This window comes from Schistocerca gregaria, chromosome 8 (assembly GCF_023897955.1).
Source record: "Schistocerca gregaria isolate iqSchGreg1 chromosome 8, iqSchGreg1.2, whole genome shotgun sequence".
Taxonomy (NCBI): Eukaryota; Metazoa; Arthropoda; class Insecta; order Orthoptera; family Acrididae; genus Schistocerca; species Schistocerca gregaria.
The window spans coordinates 363,775,750-363,798,386 of NC_064927.1; the positions used below are offsets into that span (position 1 = coordinate 363,775,750).

General features: G+C 40.1%; 1 protein-coding gene across 1 annotated transcript in view; it reads left to right on the forward strand.

The window, feature by feature from the left end:
• Positions 1-22,637, forward strand: part of LOC126283999 (snRNA-activating protein complex subunit 3-like) — a 70,380-nt gene that overhangs the window by 14,485 nt on the left and 33,258 nt on the right. The window contains exon 3 of the mRNA XM_049982540.1: positions 20,675-20,914. Within this exon, the coding sequence (XP_049838497.1) occupies positions 20,675-20,914 (240 nt within the window). The remainder of the gene's footprint in view (positions 1-20,674; positions 20,915-22,637) is intronic.

Below are 22,637 nucleotides of genomic sequence, written 5' to 3' on the forward strand. Positions count from 1 at the left end.
ATTGTTTGGATAATCTCTTACCAGCTTCACCAACTTCTGGCTGAGCATGATAATGGACGTATCTGCGCCATTACTGATGATGATGAAAAACAACCTAATCATAATGGCCCATGAAGCAAATATGCAATAACAGCCTCAGAATCACTTGTTCTCCTCAAATAAATGGTTGAGCTTCAGAGCTGTTTACATGGCAGAATATTTTCACGTATATGTTTAAATTTTTTAAAAGTTTGACCATGTTAGCGTGGAACAAATTAGTACTGGGCTGGTGTGTCAGTCAGTATGTCAAGAGGTGAACTGCAGCAAGCCTCACAACAAGACAGACAAGAATGCAAGTGCTGCTGTGATACTTTACAAGACACTGTGAGGTAACTCTATGTAACTTCACTGGCCAAGGGGCACTACAAAATCGAATGTAGCCGAAAAAGAACTGAGCTCGGCAACCTAGAATTATTATTGAATTTCCACAGTGAAGCAATGAGCATTGAAAGGTCTGCTAAGTGAGGACAAATGAACTCACACTCAGAACCACAGGTGCCGACGTGACAAGTGTAATTGAGAGACTTTCAGACCTCAAGAACACATTTTGTCATCCTGCCATTCTGTCATTGTTGTTAGAGCCAGAGAGATTGACAGTGTATTAAGTTTCAGTGAAACCATGACGAGACTGATGACTGACAAGCCTACGACTTGCTTGCTCACTTAAACACTGAGTCTTGATGCATACCACAGCCTTGGTCTGCCGTTGCTACCTATTGGGTCACCATGGATAATGTGCAAACTGCTGTCATCACACTGATCAGGCAAGACACATCCAAGTACCCACCTGACCAATCTGCGAGCATCTGCTGCAGTCTTAGTTGATCTGTGATGGATTACCAGGGCCTAATCTTCACAACTGAGTTCCTGGACCACAGTCTCCTGGACCACAGTTGGCAGTCTTGACCTGAGCATGCCACAGGCTGTCTCAGCGAGTGCTGGAGTGGGACACTACTTGGTCACTATGGAACATTTGGGCATGTAGTGCCTTCCTTGCCCCACTGTCACTGCCAGTACAGCATGCGACCAGGGCACTGAACTGTGGTGGTGACGACATGACTTGCTGATGAAGTGTCGGCACTTCTTCATGGCACATGTGCTTATGCCTGGTCACCAACTGCAGCTGTGTAGACACTTTTACCACTGTACATTTTGCACAAAAAATAAATGTTGTTCTAGATACCGCGGTATTACTGACACATCCGAGCATGCACTGGACCACTCGACCTTGCTCTGCTCTCGACCTCCTGATCACAACACCCACCAGCCAGTCCACAGGTCACAAAAAAGCTAAGGGAAGCTAATAACGGTTAATTTATGTGATGCTTGTGGAATGGTTTTGTGTTTCACTTGCATACAACAGTTGATGAACCTACAGCACCCCCATTCTGAAGATCATGACTGATCAATTCCAACAAATATGCAGAACTGAATGCATGTGTGCAATAAGATTGCACTTTACCAACAGACTTAATCAATATCTGCCAAAATGTTGTCTGCTCTCCAAACAATGGAGGTCTGCACTGTGTGACTGTTTCTCTCCTCCTCCTGGAATCACAGTAACGGGGATGGTGTTTCAAATGATTATACACCATTCTCAGAGAGATGTGGTTCTGAATGAGATATGAGAAAATTGCAGGATTGGCAATCTTGTGAAGCTGACTGCATTTGAATACTAATTCTTCAAATGAACATTAGTTGTAACTGAAACTTCCATAACATATTTTGTGACAAATTTTAATTCTTAATGTTATTGACATGTTCTTCACATACTGTAATGAATTACTAATATCATATTTTATCAGAGAACAAATTTGTTATAAAATTGTTGAACAGGAGAAAAAAGTTGTGTAGTCATCACAGTTTTTTTACAGTTAACAACATACTAAAAATCCACACCAATATGATGCGAGTGCGGTGGTTAGGGGGCGTTTACCGGTCATTTTCCATTTTTTTACTTGAATATCTTGAAACCTGTGTGGCTTCTAGTGAAAATGTTTCCTGGTACACAATGAAACTATATTTCCTACAGAAAAGCCATCTTAATTTTTTCTCTAGGATTAATAATTTCTGTGTTAGAGGTTGAAACAAAGCATATGATTGAAAATATGTTACAGGTATAAAATTGGTTATTGTGAAGTGAGGTTGCTTAAGAAAAGATATTAAATTATGTATTGTGCATAAGAGCAGTAGAGCAATATTGGAGGTTTAATTGTGTTATGGGGGTGTAACAGGGTGGAGGATAGAAGCACGAGAGAAGGTAGACTGCCAGGTTGTCATCACACTCTTACCAACTTAAAATGTCTGCAAACTATGAGCAAGCTGATGATTCCCCACTCGATTTACCCAACTATATCACAAGAAGCAGCAAATGGAGTGTTTAACAGAGTTACACCAACTCTCCACAGTGTGCCTTACAAATTACTGACAATGCCATGTGCAGACATGCACAGGTGTGTTTATTTTCCACAATGTGTGTTAACATTACACGGAATACAGATACTAATAATACTAATGCAAGAAAGGAACGTGGACAGAATCTACATAAATTCCTGCACACTGCTCCACACTGCCAAAGGGGAAATTGATTCTTTGTTATACGGTATGGCAGCTATAGCATTCTTACGGGGAAAGCAGCTTCCCCCAACATGATCACTGCTTGCTTTCCATTTTGCAGACTACATCCACAGTATTTACTGTCCAGCTCTTTTATATGAGTTGACATAAATAACTTCACTGAGTATGTGTTTACATTGTAGTTATTTTTCAGTTTATTAAATGAGTGCCAATCTCCAGTTGGTAAGTAAGCTGTTATATTAAGTGTTGAAGAGCTGGAGCTGTCAACTGTCTACCACTTTGAGGAGCCCGTCCCTAGTGTAACACGCTGTTAGTATGTATTTGACAATGTCAGTTTCATTGTCTTCACAATCACTGCCTGGAATAGTTTCCACAGCACGAGGTGTGCCAAAGGCATCACCCCAGCCTCAGCTCTCTCAACATCCAAAGAATCCCAGAGACTTGAATTCTACATCTACATACATACTCCGCAACCCACCATACGGTGCATGGCGGAGTGTACCTTTTACCACAACTAGAATCTTCTCTCCCTGTTCCACTCCCAAATAGAACAAGGGAAAAATGACTGCCTATATGCCTCTGTACGAGCCCTAATCTCTCTTATATTGTCTTTGTGGTCTTTCTGCGAAATATAAGTTGGTGTCAGTAAAATTGTACTGCAGTCAGCCTCAAATGCTAAATTGCCTAAGTAGCAATTCACGAAAACAACGCCTTCTTTCCTCCAGACTCCCACCAGAGTTCCTGAAGCATTTCCGTAACACTCGCACGATGATCAAACCTCCCAGTAACAAATCTAGCAGCCGCCTCTGAATTGCTTCTAAGTCCTCCCTCAATCCGACCTGATAGGGGTCCCAAACACTCGAGCAGTACTCAAGAATAGGTCATATTGGTGTTTCATAAGTGGTCTCCTTTACAGATAAACCACATCTTCCCAAAATTCTACCAATGAGCCGAAGACGACTATCCACCTTCCCCACAACTGCCATTACATGCTTGTCCCACTTCATATCACTCTGCAATGTTACGCCCAAATATTTAATCAACATGACCGTGTCAAGTGCTACACTACTAATGGAGTATTCAAACATTAAGGGATTCACCACAGCATCACCAGCAAGCAGCCGCACATTGCTATCCACCCTATCCAAAAGATCATTTATGTAGATAGAAAGCAACAGCGGACCTACCGCACTTCCCTGGGGCACTCCAGATGATACCCTCACCTCCGATGAACACTCACCATCGAGGACAACATACTGGGTTTTATTACTTAAGAAGTCTTCGCTCCACTCACATATTTGGGAACCAAAATGGCTCTGAGAACTATGGGACTTAACTGCTTTGGTCATCAGTCCCTCAGAACTTAGAACTACCCAAACCTAACCAACGCAAGGACATCACACACATCTATGCCCAAGGCAGGACTCGAACCTGCAACCACAGCGGTCATGCGGTTCCAAACTGTAGCGCGCCTAGAACCGCTCAGACACTCCGGCTGACTGGGAACTAATCCCATATGGTCGTACCTTAGTTGGGAGTCTGCAGTGGAGCACAGAGTCAAACAAAGCCTCTGCAACAGAAGTAGGTCATCGGGGTGTTATTAAACTTAAGATATCTCAACACATGTCAAGCAATCCATTAAAAAGATTACTGTTCTAGATCTGAACGTAAACAGTCCCATTCCATCGGACATATTCACATGCATCTGGGAAGATACGCTGTGGATGTGTGTCTCCAACACTGAAAAGGTTACTGACAACATGACTCTTACAATTATACATTTCTCAGCAGTTGTTTGTAGAAAAGTGTTGTACATAACAGCTCACTGAATAGCTAAAAATAAGTACTCATTTATGTGATCTGAGCCTTAACTGACACGTGAGGGTGGTTTGCATTGTTCTGGAACGGAATAGAAAAAAAAAGTACTTACATCACTGAAACTTCTTTAATTTTTCAATGTAGTCTCATTGTAGATTAATGCACTTGGTCCAATGATGTTACAGTGCCTTGATCCCATCTCGAAAATGAGTTTCCTCCAAACCTGCGAAATAGTTGCAAACTCCAGCTATCAATTCTTCATTCGAAGTGAATCTTCGTCTACCAAAAAAAAAAAAAAAAAAAAAAAAAAAAATCCAGTTTTAGGAAGAGATGGAAGTCTGACGGAGCCATATCAGGTGAATAAAGTGGGTGTGCAACAATTCATACCTTAGTTCGTGTAATGTTGCCATGACAACAGCACGTTTGCAGGTGCACATTCTCTTGATGGAAGGTGACTTTCTTCCTTGCTAAACCTGTCCTTTTTTTGCGAACTTTTGTTGCAATTTTCCAGGGGATTAGCCTAGTATTCTCCAGTAATTGTTTCCCAGTAGGGAGTAATCCACAAACACAATCCCTTTCACATCCCAGAACACTGGTGCCATGTCGCTTCTCGCCAAAGAAATTGTCTGCTTTCTTTTGGTGGCATAGATACATCATATTTCCACTGCTTTGAGTGCTGTTTTCTCTCTGGGTATAGTAGTGCACCCAAGTTTCATCTGTGGTCATAAACCAGAACAAAAAATCTTTTTCTTTTCTCCTAAAATGGGCCCAATATTGTTCCGATATGTTCTTTCTCATGCGTTTTTGATCCAGCGTCAAGTCGCGGCACCTATCTTGCAGATAATTGTTTCATTTTTAATTCTTCAGTTAATATGCGATACACCCTTTCATATGCCAACTGGCACAGGTGAGCAATTTCACACACTTTCAATCGGCAATCCTCCATGACTGTTTTGTGCACTTTTGCAATGATTTCTGGAGTAGTGACACATCTTGGCCGGCCACTGCATAGATCATCATCTAAGCTCTGCCAACCAAATTTAAATTCATTTGTCCACTTCACAACAGCAGAAAATGGAGAAGCAGAGTCCCCCAGTGTATTCTGGAAATTTGCATGAACGCCCTTTGCTTTCATACCTTTCTTTACGAAGTACTTAATCACTTCTCAAATCTTTTTTCTTTTCTTTTTTTTCTCCTCCCCCCTCCACCCCCCATCTTCACATATCCCTATGTGGGATCAGATTGTGCTGATCAGTTGTCCAATATAAGTTGTTTCTCATTTGAACAGTTATCAGGTATCCGACTGGGTAGCATCGTAATTTCTCCACAATATTTTGGCAGACATACATGCTTCAGGTGGTGCCTGACGAATGCTGTGCTGTTCCTCTCGCTGCCCTATATATACTAGCCATTACTCCCTCCACCGTTCCTATCCTGGTGTCTTCAGTGCAGCCGACGTGGCGGCTACTGGAGATGGTGGGGGAAGCAGTGCCTGGGTCTGAACTGGGGTCGGCAGTCTCCCTGCTGCTGCCATCGGGGGCAGTCCTCGATCTCTGGGACCACATCTTTCTCTCCAGGCTGAGTGCAGGGTTCCAAGCTTGACTAAGTTGAAGGCTGCTGTCTTTATTAATTAGATCGTCCTGTAGTCGGATTTCAATGGCCTCTTTAGTAACGCAATCCCAGAAGTAGGAGGACTGACAGAGTATTTTTGTTTTTTCATAGTTCATAGTATGGCCAGTCTTTATACAGTGGTCAGCCACGGCTGATTTAGTGGCCTGGCGTAATTCGGTATGGCACTTGTGTTTGCGGCATCTCTCTTGTACAGTGCGGAATGCCTCCCTAATGTATGAATTTCCGCACTGACAGGGAATTTGATAAACGCCTGGTTTTTGAAGGCCTAGGTCATCTTTCACTGAACCCAGTAGAGTCGGGGTTTTTGCAGGGGGTTGGAATACACATTTCACATTGTTTTTCCCCACACAAGCATATCTACATATATACTCAGCAAACATATGTGAAATACATGACAGAGGGTACCACATGGGAAGAATGACTGCTTAAATGCCTTTGTGGGTGCTGTAATTAGCCTAATCTTAAATTTCGGACAATTTGGAAGTGATATGTATGGAGAGCATAAGGGAGCAATTGACAGGAATGGGGGAAAGAAATTCAGTAGAAGAAGAATGGGTAGCTTTGAGAGATGAAGTAGTAAAGGGAGCAGAGGATCGAGTAGGTAAAAAGACGAGGGCTATTAGAAATCCTTGGGTAACAGAAGAAATATTGAATTTAATTGATGAAAGGAAAAAATATAAAAATGCAGTAAATGAAGCAGGCAAAAAGGAATACAAACATCTCAAAAATGAGATTGACAGGAAGTGCAAAATGGCTAAGCAGGGATAATGGAATGTAGTCGAATTAAGTCAGGTGATGCTGAGGGAATTAGATTAGGAAATGAGACACTTAAAGTAGTAAAAGAATTTTGCTATTTGGGGAGCAAAATAACATGATGGTCGAAGTAGAGGATATAAAATGTAGACTGGCAATGGCAAGGAAAGCGTTTCTGAAGAAGAGAAATTTGTTAACATCGAGTATAGATTTAAGTGCCAGGAAATCGTTTCTGAAAGTATTTGTATGGAGTGTAGCCACCTATGGAAGTGAAACATGGGCGATAACTAGTTTGGACAAGAAGAGAATAGAAGCTTTTGAAATGTGGTGCTACAGAAGAATGCTGAAGATTAGATGGGTAGATCACATAACTAATGAGGAAGTATTGAATAGGATTGGGGAGAAGAAAAGCTTGTGGCACAACTTGACCAGAAGAAGGGATCGGTTGGTAGGACATGTTCTGAGGCATCAAGGGATCACCAATTTAATATTGGAGGGCAGCGTGGAGGGTAAAAATCATAGAGGGAGACAAAGAGATGACTACACTAAGCAGATTCAGAAGGATGTAGGCTGCTGTGGGTACTGGGAGATCAAGAAGCTTGCACAGGATAGAGTAGCATGGAGAGCTGCATCAAACCAGTCTCAGGACTGAAGACCACAATAACAACAACAACAACATGTATGGTTCTTGAAACTTTGTAAGTAAATTTTTGCAGGATAAGTGTACACTTGTATTCTAGAGTCTGCCATTTCAGGTTTTTCAACATTTCTGTGACACAGTCTCACATGTCAAACAAACCTGTGACTATTGATGCAGCTGCTCTTTCTTCATTTTCAATATCCCCTCTTAGTCCCACTTGATATGGACCCCACAAACTTGAGCAGTGTTGTAGGATATGTCAAACAACTGTTTTGTAAGCAGTCACCTTTATGGACTGACTGCACTTTTCCAGTTGGTGGCAATAAACAGAAGTCTGCCACCAGTCTTCTCTGGATATGACTGAGCCTTATTTAGTCATTATATTTCAAATACCTGTGTACTGTTACTCCTGAATATTTTTATGAGTAGAGCGACTCCAATTGTAATTCATTGCTGTTTTAGTCTGTATTTTTTGAATTGTACAGTTTACATTTCTGAAAGTTTAAAATAAGTTGCCAGTCTTTGCTCAAGTTTCACTTCTTATCAAGATCTGAATATTTACATGGTGTTTGTCAGGTAGTACTTCAATATAAATAACTGCACTGTTTCCAAAAAGTCAGTGGTTACTATTAATACTGTCTGCCTGGTAAGTAACATATAATGTGAAAAGTGTCCCCCACACAATTACATGTGTATGCCTGAAATTAATTCTATTTATTCTTCAGTTTCAGCATATTGTTGACAGGGAACAGCAACTTTATTTAAATTCCCTAAATATGTGCTAATAATTCTGTCAACAGTTGTATTTATTTATTAGGTGACTAGGTTTGCACCCTTATATGTTCATTTTCAAGTGGGGCCCATTAAGGCTGCCTTGACAGTGCCTGACCTTAATAATAAAAATTGAGTGGCAACACACGCTTTATAAATATTAGCAGAATGAATGCCACAATCCACACATGCCTGTTGCCAAGTCAAAATCAAATTTTTCATCTTGTTAACAGTTGTAGAACATGTGTTGCCACTCAATGTTTATTATTAAGATCAGGCACTGTCAGTGCAGCCTCAGTGGGCCAGGCTTAAAAATGTACCTTTAAGGGTTCAAAAGTAGTTGCCTAATAAATAACTGCAGCTGTTGACAGACCATTAATAAATGCTTTAAGGAATTTTACTTATGTTGATGACTCTCAAATCAAAATAGCATGCTGCTCCTTCCATACCAATACATCTTCAGTGCAGTCAAAAATTTTGTTTGATACCCATAGAACCAAAATTTTGTTAATAAATGATGCTGTGGTACCGATTCAAATGCTTTTTGGAAGTCAAGAAAAACTGCATCCACCTGACTGTCTTGATCCAAGGTTTTCAGGTTGTTGTGTGAGAAAACTATCAGTTGGGTTTCGTCTGATAGAAGTTTTCAGAATAGGTATTAGTTGCAATGGATAATGTCATGTGTTCTAGGATTCTACAACGGTGTATGTCAATCAAATTCAGTGATAATTTTACAGGTTACTTGTACAACTATCCCTATAGATGAGTGTGATCTATGAGATTTTCTGAACACTAGGCTCAGCTGTCCCTTGAAGGGTCAGTGGTATATTATGGTTGAAGTTAGCACTAACCTAGCTGCAAACTATGTATAGAATTTGACAGAAATTGCATTAGGCTCTGGAGCCTTGCTTAATTGTAGCTATTTTAGGTATTTCTCAGTGTTGCAGTCACTGATATTTGTATCATTCATCTTCACAGTGTTGCAAGATGTAAATTGGGACAGTACTTTTGTATCTTCCTCAGTAAAGAAGCATTTGAAAACAGAGTTCACCATTCTGTCTTTTGCTTTGCTACCAATAATTTCAGTTCCTGTATCATCCTTCAGTGTCTGGACACTAAGGTTTGGTGTAATTAAGAGCATTATATATGACTAGAATTTGTTTTGCCTTTGTAGTAAAACTTCTGATAAGATTCTGCTTCACATATTTCCGTCTTGACAGCCAAACACTTCTAAATCAGTGGATCTGTCTATAGCCCTATGCTTCGTTTCACACTTATTATGCAGTAGTCACTGTCTCTTTAGAAGTACTTTTACAGTTGCTGTATGCCATGGGGGTTCCTACCATAACACCATTTTTTACTAGGTACATTTATGTCCAGTGAAAGCACATTGATTCGTGTTGGGATAGCTGTCAGTAGATCACCTGCCTATGAAAGGCAAAGTCTCAGGTTTGAGTCCCAGTCCAGTCCACAGTTTCAATCTGCCTGGTAGTTTCACATCAGTGCCCACTCTGCTGCTGAGTGTATATTTGTTTGGATCCAGTGCATGGACAACTATTCTTTTAAACTTTAGTGACAATACTTCTACATGCTGGAGCCCAGAGCTAAGTGTTTTATTTTCTTCTTTGAGATACGATATGACTGCCTCTTTATCTAGTTTACTGAACCTGTAAATCTGCCAATTAGTTTTAGATGCCCTTTGTACTTCAGTAATTGTCACAGATACCAGTTTTGGTATGGATGTCCTCAGTGACATCACGGCAATTTGTTTGCTATTTTGTGTGGCTTTCCAAGCTATCTGTTCTAGTTAGTTTTCAGAGAAGGCATTTAGTACAGCAGCTCATACATGATCAAAGTTGTTTGCCAAATTTGCTCTTTTCTACCCACAGGTTTCTCAGACTAGCCCGAACACATACCAACAAAGTTTGTCAGTTTCACGTCTCTCTGGAAGCAGACTCTGTTTGTTTTGCACAGTATTTAGACACTAGTGGGAATGAATACCAAAGCAGACAAAGCATTTTCTGCACTGACTTTACCATTGTGAATAAAGAAAAAAAGAAAACAAGGTGGTGGTCCAGGAAATGGCTGAAAATGAGAGAGAAACATATCCATGAAAATTTACTAAAGGAAATAATACTGTCAGAATCTGATGATTACATAAACTTTCTCAGAATTGACAACCAAGCTTTTAATAACTTGACTTATTTCACTCTCTCATTGGAAAAGAAAACACAAGTATGCAAAAATTTATTCTTTTCTACTTGACTGTCTAATGACAGTTCACTAAATTACCGTCACCATATGCATAATCATGTAAGAACAAAAGAGCTTCGATTTTTTATTTAATTGCACTCTTGCTTATAATTTGTGCACAGAATATTGATTTTCTTATTAACCTCTTCTTGTGTGGCTGGGCAACACACTTATCATTTTGATAGTCACGAGCTTTTTGTTTTTACACCTAATTGTTGTAGAAGTTTGCAATGCAGTGCAATAAATTATAATTAAACTCTTTTCTGCTCAACATCAATGCAGAGAAACATCCACCATCTTGTCAAATCTGCCACCAAGCAATATTTCTCGTAAAACATGCTGTATGTTCGACCAATGTAGCGAAGCTTGACAAATTGTCTAATCGTGTATGAGCAGCATATGTCTTTCCACACCCTTTGCCCACATCACACAGTTCTTGGATTATTAAAGCCTCCTCTATTGATGATAATGTGATTATGGGACAAACATACTCAGAAACTGAAGTTTTTGGTTATGTATGGGGATGAGTCTGGTGGTCAGTTAAAACTTTACATGCACCTGCCCTGAAACTGAGTCTTGCAAAAACATCTCAAATTCAGCCTGTTTCTCTGACATTGAGTTTGAGTTTCTTATTTACTGGAACAAGTGCACCATCTCCACATTCCATTAGCCCATTCTTTTGACACAAAAATTTTGTTGTTGTCAATTTAGGGTTTTAGGCCCATTCTCTTGTCCCAAAAATCTTTGTTGTCAATTTTGGGTTTTAGTCAGCTTTCTATGGCAAGTATTATATGGGGTTGGCTTTTTTTAGGACTTAAGCAAACTCTGGGATTTTGTAACAAATACTTCAGCGATTAATGGCCAGGAGTTAGACTGTTTCATCTGAGGGGGGGGGGGGGGGGGGGGGGGCAGCATTTCTTTGGATCTTACATTAAAACTTTGTGCCTCAACAGCTATGCTATCTTCAGTGGATGCAGAGTCACCTAAGCTAAAAGAGGTTTGCGTGGACTCCACACACACTGTCAACCCGCTGACTAGCAGCCTCTGACATGAATTGCACCCAGCACCTATTTAGGGAGTCCCTAAAGTCTCAGTCCTACATCATAAGAAATCACAGTGCAGCTTGTTACAGAACCTTTGAAGTCTCTTGTTTAAGCATTCTGCTTTGTTCAGAAACTGAAGACACATCAGTTTTGGGGATAGTGCTGCCGATTGTGACCTTTATTGAAATTCCATGAGGAAAGTTGGTTTTGTCGACTTCATCTGCCAGTTTCTGAAACAATCCGAGTACCATATTAGACTCCAGATGAGAGGCATGTTTTGTTCCCATGCATGCCACAGTCTGCAGTAGGTTGCATCTTCTACCTCAGCAATGTTTTTGGACTGCCAGTCATTAAGAGACCCCATATACTTTTGAGCTTACTTCCCCCTGAATTGTGTTGCAGCAGGGTTCCCAGTAGGTGGTGTGTGTGATTGCTTCAATTTGAGTGGAAGGAAGAATGTCAGACCGCTTGCGACCTAATTCGTAGGTAGTCAGTGTGTGCACAGGATAAGGTCAAAGTTGTGGATGGGGCCTTGAACAGTTACTGTGAGTTGCACAATCAAACACACAACTTTATTTTTCTAAGAACCACTTATTCACACATTGGCTTAAGGATCACAACTAAACAATACGGCTGAAGGCATAGTTAAAGAAAACTTAAGATGCTTTCTGGGCTGAAGGCCAAAACCACACAGCAAACACAAGAACAGCTGAAGGCCTGGCTTAGAAACCAAAAGCAATTAAAAATAGAAGGTAAAATTTTAAAAAAAAATGCAATGAAAATAATTAATGATCAAAGGCCTACACTACACATCTGAAGGACAACTATAATTAAGGCACATTAATAAACAATTTTTTCTAAACAAGAAAATTTCCTTTCAAACTTACAACAGAATGGCCGAAGCCTGATTAACTTATTGCAGGGCTGCAGGCCACAAACAAATTTGAAACCACAGCTGAAGACCTGAACTAGTCAGATAACTAATTTAAAATAAATGCCTTGCTTCTTATTTTAATAATAATAATAATAATAATAATAATAATAATCCCTTTAGAGAATACACATGGCTGAAGGCCTTATTAAGGGGTTCATGCAAATCCTTGGCTGAACACAAAGAACAACTGAAGGCTTACGGCTGGATTACAAAAATTCAGATAGAACAATTTCTAAGGATAAAAAGATTTTTTTTTAAAACAATCAATGCTCAAAATTTTAGTTTAACATGCCTGAAGGCCTTTATGGGGGAGGAGGAACTGAATTAATACATGGCCAAAGGTCACGCACAATGCTTCAACTGAAATGAAAATCACTATTTAAAACAAACAGAACAAGTGGTGCTCAGAAGTGTTCCAAGGGTCAGCCTGGGAAGGTAGCTCAAACGTAAGGTGAGGTGAGACAGTCATCCAAGAGTTTAAGTCACGTAATCTGATGGCAACACAAACTAGGGATGGCCCAAGGACCATCCAACAATTTAACCAATTCCCTTCCGTTTGACCAATGGAACAATGATGGAGAATATCGGCCAAGGACGAGAATACGAACAGCTTTACGCCTCCAGAAATCTTCGTCTAAAATCAGCCATGGGAACAATAACCACACTAAGCAAAATATGAACCAAACCACTTAGAAGGCTGTCTAACTACATGCAGTGCTGGACAGTGACAACATGACGAGAAAAAGGCACGCTGCCTACAGACTATGCTAACGACCAGGGCAGGTAACTGGAGCATTAATGGCCACAGGGCAGAAATTACCACTGGTAAACTTCACTGATAAATAACAGTCAATTTCATGATTAATCACAACATAGGAAGACAGCTGCAAAATTTTGCTGACTCCAACACATCATACGATGCTGGTGGCCCGAACAGCCAAGGGGGCCACAGTCCGCAAATGAACAAAGAGAAGTCACAATAGTTGAGGTTTCATAACAGATTAACTGATCACTCAACTTAGCATCCAGGTTCAGTGGGCAACGAAGTTGTTGCTCTCGCAGCTAGTGCCTCACAATCCAACAACACATGCACATTGCCAGCAGCCCCAGTCTGGCCTCACACCATGGAGACTTGATTTATGCTCCGTCCGAACCGACTCACGCCATCCAACGCGCAGACAGCATTACAATAAATGGTCAGTCAAAACCACAAGGTACACACAGTTTCGCGTAAACACTTCCACAAACAACTCGAACAGTACTAATACCATTCACTGAGGAACAACAAGGACAAATCAAGAGTCGACACATACAGAGAACCCAGAAGCAGTCGGAAGACCAAATACACGTTGCCCGATGAGACAACCGACTGAAAAACCAACCAACGGTCATTCCTGCTCAAGTCTCCTTCCATCGGACAGTGCGTGTGTGTCGCCAGCGCTCGGGCGAGTACTGGCTGTGCAGACCTCGCAGGAGCTCATTCCCTACTGAACTCACGGCACACCACAACCCGGAAACACTAGTGGTTGCTCCAAAGATAGTATGACAGTTCTCTTATCGATAGTGCTGTTGCTGCCACTCATGGGCAAGCAGGCCAGCAACTTAGTGATGCCAGTGAATCGAATAAGTAACAGGACAGCAGTACCGCAAAGACAAGATGTGAGTAATAAGCGGCACAAACACGAGTTGTGCACGGCTCAACATCCCCCCCCCCCAAACATCAAACTTGGGATCACATGCCAAAATGAAATTGACCGGCAGCTCCTCAACGAAAACAAAAGACAATGGCCATGAGAAAGCCGCATGTGAGACACTCGCTTGGACCCACCCATGCAGAGGGAGACTGATCTAAGTCCCGCGAGATGACCAACCCATGTACCGTTGCTAGCTCAACAATGAAAAGAAGTGAGATACTAACTGGAAACCAACCAGGCACAGGGAACACATGCCGATAGGCAACCCGACATCACTGCAATGAAGAAGGTACCGAGCTAAGCCTCACAAGATGCTACTTCAGAACTATTCGAAGTTGACAGCGGAAAGATATACCAGAATTTGAGGCAATAAGATGATGTCTTTGAACTAATGGATTAACTGTGCCTGCACCCTTTCTGAGTGACTGCCACTAGATTGAGTGCCTTCCAAAACACTAATGTTGTCCTCCAGGTCCCTAATGGCCATAAACAAAACTCAAGAGCTGCTTCTGGCTTAACCACCACGTCTGGTTTGGCAGAACAGAGCGGATTAGGTTATAGTTGTGGAAAGGGGCCAAAATCAGTTACTGTCAGTTGCACAGAACATACAAACTTTATTTTCCTAAAACATGTAATCACACATGCTGTTAAAAGTATTCAAACCAATATGGCTGAAGGCCCGGACACAAGTTATTAAAATTGCCTTAAGGAATACACACGGCTGAAGGCCTTAGTTTCAAAATTTAACATAAAAACTCGGCTGAAGACCACACAGTGGAGATAAGGAACTGAGGGATTAAGGCCCGGATAACAAGAATTTCAGATAGAGAAGAAAATTTTAAACAAATGACTTCAAATTTTAATTTAAGACAGCTGAAGGCCTTATCTTAAAATATTTCATGTACAATTTGACTGAAGGCCACAAACTAAACATAGAGCAACTCAAGGCCTAAGGCCTGGATAATAATAAGGATTTCGGAGGGGCAAAATCCCTTTTCTTAAAAAAAAAATTAAAGAAGAATCTTTCAAGTTTTAATTTAAGATGGTTGAAGGCCTTAACATTAAAACAAACCAAATTAATAGATGGCTGAAGGCCTCGCACAGTACTTGAGACTAAAAGAAAATCGCAATCTAAAACAACAGAACAGTAGTGCTCAGAAGTGCTTCAAGGGTCAGCCTGAGGAGGTAGTACTAACGTAAGTTTAGGTGAGACAGGCAGCCAAGCGTAATACTAAATAATCGGATAGCAACCCTACCCGGGGATGGCTGTAGGACCAACCAACAACCTAATAAATTTCCTTCCACCAGACCAACAGCACGACAAAAGGAATATCACCGAGGACGAGGATACCAGCAGCTCTACATCTTGAAAATTGGTGTCTAAATACAGTCAAGACACAATAACCATTCAGAAATATGAACAACACCAAAGGCTGTCCAACTACACGCCGTGCCAGACAGCATCAACATGGCGAGGAAAACACACTGCCAGAAAACTACGCTAACGACCAGGGCAGGTAACAGGAATGTTAACGGCCAAAAGGCAGAAGATACCACTGGTGCACTTCACTAATAAGTATGAACCAGTTCAATAGTTTAACACCATACAGGAAGACGGCTGCAAAATTTCGCCGACTCCAATACACCGTACGTTGCTGCTTGCAGGAACGGCCCAGAAAGCAACAACTGGCAATGAACGAGGAGATGTCACAGCAGTTGAGGTTTCATAACAGGTTAACTGAGCACTCAACTTCAGTGTCCAGGTTCGGTGGGCGACAAAATCTGTAGCTCTCGCAACTAGCGCCTCAAAAATCCGACCACCCGTGCACACCGCCAGCGGTCCTGGCCTGACCTTGCACCACGGAGACTTGCTCGCTGCTCTGTCCCAACTGATCGACTGCCACACACACAACACACTGAAATATAGCGGCCACACCAAAGATGGTACAGCAGTACTAGTACTGCTGCTGGCACTGACGGAGGCAAGTCAGCAACTCGTTATGGCAGTAAATCAGGGAGAAATAAGATGTCACTCAATTGTGACAGATGCCAAAGAACAAGGCATCAATGTGATCCAGTCACGGCTCCGTTAGACTTGTTGTTTGGAGGGATGGGTGTAATACCCTGTGTTCTTCCTCATCTCTGCCTCCTCTATATAGGGCATTTAGACCTACCAATGACACACCTCTCTCAGTCAAGTGGATGAGCAGTGATAGATGTTGTACTCCCAGCAGAAAAGACAGTATCTATTGGAGAGGCAAGTTCTTGAGGTTCTTAGATATCCCTGGTGCTTGACTGACCATCAGCAGTTTGCCAGACACACCCGTTCAAAGCAGCTTCAGTCCCTTTTGAGCAATCAGTGATTTTCAGCTGTTTACAAATAGCAACTAACTCAACCCATGTCGGAGAACAGCAATCACAGTGGGTCTGCATTTTGACTGGTATGCTGTTTTTTATGTAAATTGGTCTCACTGATATTGTTCTGACTTCATGATCTGTTACACCACAGGGATTACTAGTTGTGTTTAAGATTTGAAGCTGCAACACCCAAATGTGAGATAAAATTTACAAATTCCCTATAGACAGCTTTGTGTCTCCAACTCCTATCAAGATTATGCTCACTAGAAGCTCACTAGTGCTGTCAGTGTACACTACTGTTGAAGGGAGACAGTTATAATGTTCACAAAACATTATCTCATAAGGGATAAATTTGTCACAGTCATAAAATTTCAGACACTGACTCATAACAAACAGAAAAGTGCATGGAAGAAACTGAAAATATTGTTGTCATGCAATTCAATAAAGGAGAAAAGATTATGTGCAAAAGCTTATAGAATGCACAACTGTCGCTCATAATTTACTAAGAAGTAAGTTACATACCTCGCACATAGGCCTCCAAAAATTCTCAAAAATGTGCACTTCACTATGTAAACACACAATGAAATTTTGGAATGATTCTTTTTGAACCAGGACATTGTTGAAAAAAAAGAATCATAAATTCAATCTACAGTTGATGATATAGTGTGAATTTTGTGTAGCACTTCTTTATAATTGAAAATATATATTATATCATGGCACTCACTAGTCTTGACATGATCAGTAAAGTGTGGGAAAGTGACATGAACAGTAAAATATTAAAAGCTAGTATTTAGAATTGAGTGTATCTGCCACACACAGTGTCACTTAAAGGAAAATCCAGAAGTTCATTTATAGACAGTAAATAAATAACAAAAGGCATGGATTTTTTACTTAATCAAATTCCTGACATCTCCTATAGTGGCATCCTGAAGACAAACACTGCAGCGTCAGTTTATCACAGTCAAAAAGGAAAATTATGGAGTACCAGCAAGCACATCTTTCTCTTGGTGCTGCTAATAATGAACTGTGCATTTTATGTCTTTGTATCCCCCATAAGAAGGCTTCCCAAACTTCAGGCATGATTCTCCTGATCATAAGATTTGCATCATCTAAGGAGCCACTGGTGCTATAGAGTAGGACACTCTGTGTGAAGAATTTTTCTCTGGTGTTGTGTCCTAGAGATCTTTAAAATTTTTATTTTCCTTTCCCAGCATAGATAAAATTCAATCATTTAATATTTGTCGAGATAAAAATATTTCCTTCATGTTTCAGTTCACTGGACTCGCATTCAGGAAGACGATGGTTCAATCCTGTTCTGGCCATCCTGATTTAGGTTTTCTGTGATTTTCCTAAATTGCTTCAGGCAAATGCCGGAATGGTCCCTTTGAAAGGGCACGGCCGACTTCCTTCCCCATCCTCCCCTAATCCGATGAGTCTGATGACCCTGCTGTTTGGTCCCTTCCCCCCAACCCAACCAACCAATCGTATTTCAGTTATACATCATTTATAATCTCCATTCGTGCCATGTTCTTACATACAGCTTGTTTCGACAGAAAAACAGATTTCTTCTGCTAGCACACTCTACATTGAATCAATCTTATTCAAATTAACTACTAAAATTATTTGTAGAAATAAATGATAAATTAGTAAAACATACAGAGAATGTGTTTCCTGAAAGAATATTAAACAATTGAATTTTATGTATGCTGGGAAAGGAATTTGATAGCTTCAAAAAATCTCTGGGACACAATACTAGTGGAAAACCAGAGTTTGAACTTAATTACTGAAAAACTTTGTGCCATTGAATTGCATAAACAAAATGCAATGGATGAAACTGTATTTGTAGTGTCTAATGCATGGAAAAAGAAGTCGTAAGAATGAGCAAAACAAAAATTTCCGCATAATAAATGTAAACAACTAGGTCACTGTGCAGCGGTGTGTCAACTGAATGCTCTTGACTGCAGTAGCACATGGCAGGAAGAGAAGACAACTGGAAAGGCCATATTTACTTCACACAACATGGGTTCATCTACTAGGAATTGCACTAACACATATAAATGATTTTGTGATAGTGGCGGCATGAAGCATATCACTATGAAGAAACAGTACTTTGTTTTGTACAGTGCTAAAATGAAAAATACTTCATATGTGTATGATGCAGGTGCTCATATGTTTGCAGCCAGAGCCGCTGCATGTAACTGCTACAGCAAATTTTTTTACTATAAAAGTGTTAGACTTCAGGAAAAGGCCAGCAACAACATCGTCATGTTGGGCTGTGTGAAAAGTGGGCTTTACATGTTGAATATGCCTGTTGTTAGGCCAGAAAAGTCATTTGAAGATGCTTGATAATACAAATGTTTTAATGATGATTCCAGTCCATATTTTAAATCATACTGGAAGGTCTTCCATTCCATACCAAACAACTTTTCCATTAGAGCTGTGGTACAAGAAAGAAAGAAAAGAAAAGAAAAAAAAACCTTAATCACCTCAGAATTTTTGGCACAGGCTGCTGTGTTCATATTAACAAAAAAAATTTATTCAATGTTTGATACAAGGCTGTCTTTGGACAGTTTGTTGGATGTCAGTGAGAAAAGTGGATTTAGATTCTGGGTACCTTCCAAAAATAATGTGATGTTGATTCTTGATGTAAAATTTAAACTGAAAACAGTTTGTAATTCCCATTGTGATCATATTAAATTTGATATTCCTTGGCAATCCAGAAGAAGACAATGTGAATAAAAATTTAATGCACTTGATCCTGGAGAAAGTAAAGTATCAGATGACAGTAACATAGAATCAACAGAATTCCGTAATGAAGAAGCCTATGAATTTTCTGGTGAAGATAAACTGGAAAACAGAAGACAACAAAGAAAACCAAATGGATAGTGTGTGGTAAGTTGTTGATGCTAACAAAGGCTAGTGCTTTGAATGTAAAGATCCATACAGCACTTTTTTGCCGTTCAGTCGAATAGAAAGGAGAAATGGATGCAACCTGTCAGTGAAGAAATAGAGGTGCTAAAGAGTGTTAGTTGAACATCCCACAAATGTCAAGGTATTACAGAATCACTGGATTTCAAACCAAAAAGTTGCAGTTGGTAGAAGCACTTGCTTCAAAGCCCCATTAGTTGCTAAGTGATATTTTCAGAAACCAGGAACTGATTGCGAAAATGCAGAGTGTCCTGTTGTATTTTATGATACCATTTGAGTTTTGCTAGTGGTAGCTGCTTTAAAGAACATGGTGTTGAAACAGTGTGAAGATAGCCTTTTTGAATGGAATGCATCAAGATAGTGAATATAGAACAACCACAAGGCTTTTAAGGTAATATACATCAAGCGTCTCTCTTGGAATAGGGGCTCTGTTGACTCAAATAAGCCTTAGACTGCTGGGACAAACGTTTTATGAGAGTCTTGAAGTAATTGGGTTTTCAAACAGTGCTGCAGATCTTTATTGGTTTTATTGCACAATGAAAATAGACTTCATGTGTCAGTTTATGTTGATGGTGGTCTAATTGTTGGCAAGTACAGCTTTCCCAAAATACTTAACATGAATTTGACATAACGGTGGGTACTATTGACAGTTTCCATGGCTCACCCCTCTTCACCCGTCTCTCCACCTCCCTCATCCCTTTCCACGTCCAGGCACTGACATTTGGCCTATAATTATTTCATATCAAGTGCTCATTTTGTACTAGTGCATTAGACAATAGTCAGGGATTTAAACAGATTGTTATTTCATTCAAATGACTTCATAGATTTCTAGTTCATTTTTTATTCTTTTAAACATAATGGAGATTATGATGGGAGTAAAATTAATTTATTAAGGGATTGTTATGCTAGTAAACTTTCGGAAAATGGCTATTTTAGATCACCTTTCCATTCACTGAGAAAATAGGCTTTAACGGAAAAGAAAAAGTAGGAAGCCTAATTCAGATAAAGAAGTAGCAGCAACAAAAAGGGGTGCCCTCAAGTGGTATTTGTGAGATATCAATGTTGGTTAATGACACCAGACTTAAGATTTCTCGAGGTGATATAGAAATTCTCATTTAAGCAGTCTCTCCCCACAGTGAACATATTTTTATGCACACTTCAGCCATCTAACATTATGCATAAGTTCCTCCTATGCCTTTGTATCCATTATTGATTTGGTTTATATTTCCTACAGACTAAACCAACACCTGAGGATGATCTTCGATCTTATGATGATATTGTAGCTGTTGTACATGTTTATGAGCCATTCAAACATACTGACACCAGGCATGGAAGAGGTATATTTGCTGAAATACAGCTCCTTGGGAAGCAAACTTTGGCTGACCTCAGAGACAGGATAATCTGTCCAAAGGATCTCGAATGCCCTGGTGATGTCAGTGAGAGTGCTGTAGCAGCTCAGGGAAAAAAAGGAAAGGTAAGAAGCAGTACTACATATTGCAATAAATCTATATTTGTTTGAAAACTTTTTGCATAATCCTCAGTGTGAATAACTACGGTGCAACCTACTACAGCTGTAGCAAGTAACTTTTCATAGCATTAATTTTGCATTAATCTGACTAATTTAGAAAGTGTCAAAACACATTAACTCACACACAGGCATGCTTGATACATTTCAAAATACTGGAGGGGATTTATACTGATGAAATAAATTGCCAACAGTGACAAACTTATAAATAATGTAGTTTCTATTTAATCAAGAACTGGTTTAATTCATTCATGCATATTCTGTAGTGATTCAAGACATATATATTATACAGTGCTTCGGGTTAGTGGCATTACCCGTTGCTGTGCTGCGCATTAGATATTTTGACAATTAATGCCACTTGTGAATTAACACAATTAGAATGTTGTTGTTGTTGTTGTTGTTGTTGTTGTTGTCTTCAGTCCTGAGACTGGTTTGATGCAGCTCTCCATGCTACTCTATCCTGTGCAATCTGCTTCATCTCCCAGTACCTACTGCAACCTACATCCTTCTGAATCTGCTTAGTGTATTCATCTCTTGGTCTTCCTCTACGATTTTTACCCTCCACGCTGCCCTCCAATGCTAAATTTGTGATCCCTTGATGCCTCAAAACATGTCCTACCAACCGATCCCTTCTTCTAGTCAAGTTGTGCCACAAACTTCTCTTCTCCCCAATCCTATTCAATACCTCCTCATTAAATACATGATCTACCCATCTAATCTTCAGCATTCTTCTGTAGCACCACATTTCGAAAGCTTTTATTCTCTTCTTGTCCAAACTAGTTATTGTCCACGTTTCACTTCCATACATGGCTACACTCCAAACAAATAATTTCATAAACGATTTCCTGATACATAAATATATATTCGATGTTAACAAATTTCTCTTCTTCAGAGACGCTTTCCTTGCCATTGCCAGTCTACATTTTATATCCTCTCTACTTCGACCATCATCAGTTATTTTACTTCCTAAATAGCAAAACTCCTTTACTACTTTAAGTGTCTCATTTCCTAATCTAATTCCCTCAGCATCACCCGATTTAATTTGACTACATTCCATTATCCTCGTTTTGCTTTTGTTGATGTTCATCTTATATCCTCCTTTCAAGACACTGTCCATTCCGTTCAACTGCTCTTCCAAGTCCTTTGCCGTCTCTGACAGAATTACAATGTCATCGGCGAACCTCAAAGTTTTTATTTCTTCTCCATGAATTATAATACCTACTCCAAATTTTTCTTTTGTTTCTTTTACTGCTTGCTCAACATACAGATTGAATAACATCGGGGAGAGGCTACAACCCTGTCTCACTCCTTTCCCAACCACTGCTTCCCTTTCATGCCCCTCGACTCTTATGACTGCCATCTGGTTTCTGTACAAATTGTAAATAGCCTTTCGCTCCCTGTATTTTACCCCTGCCACCTTCAGAATTTGAAAGAGAGTATTCCAGTCAACATTGTTAAAAGGTTTCTCTAAGTCTACAAATGCTAGAAACGTAGGTTTGCCTTTTCTTAATCTTTCTTCTAAGATAAGTCGTAAGGTCAGTATTGCCTCACGTGTTCCAACATTTCGACGGAATCCAAACTGATCCTCCCCGAGGTCTGCATCTACCAGTTTTTTCCATTAGTCTGTAAAGAATTCGCGTTAGTATTTTGCAGCTGTGACTTATTAAACTGA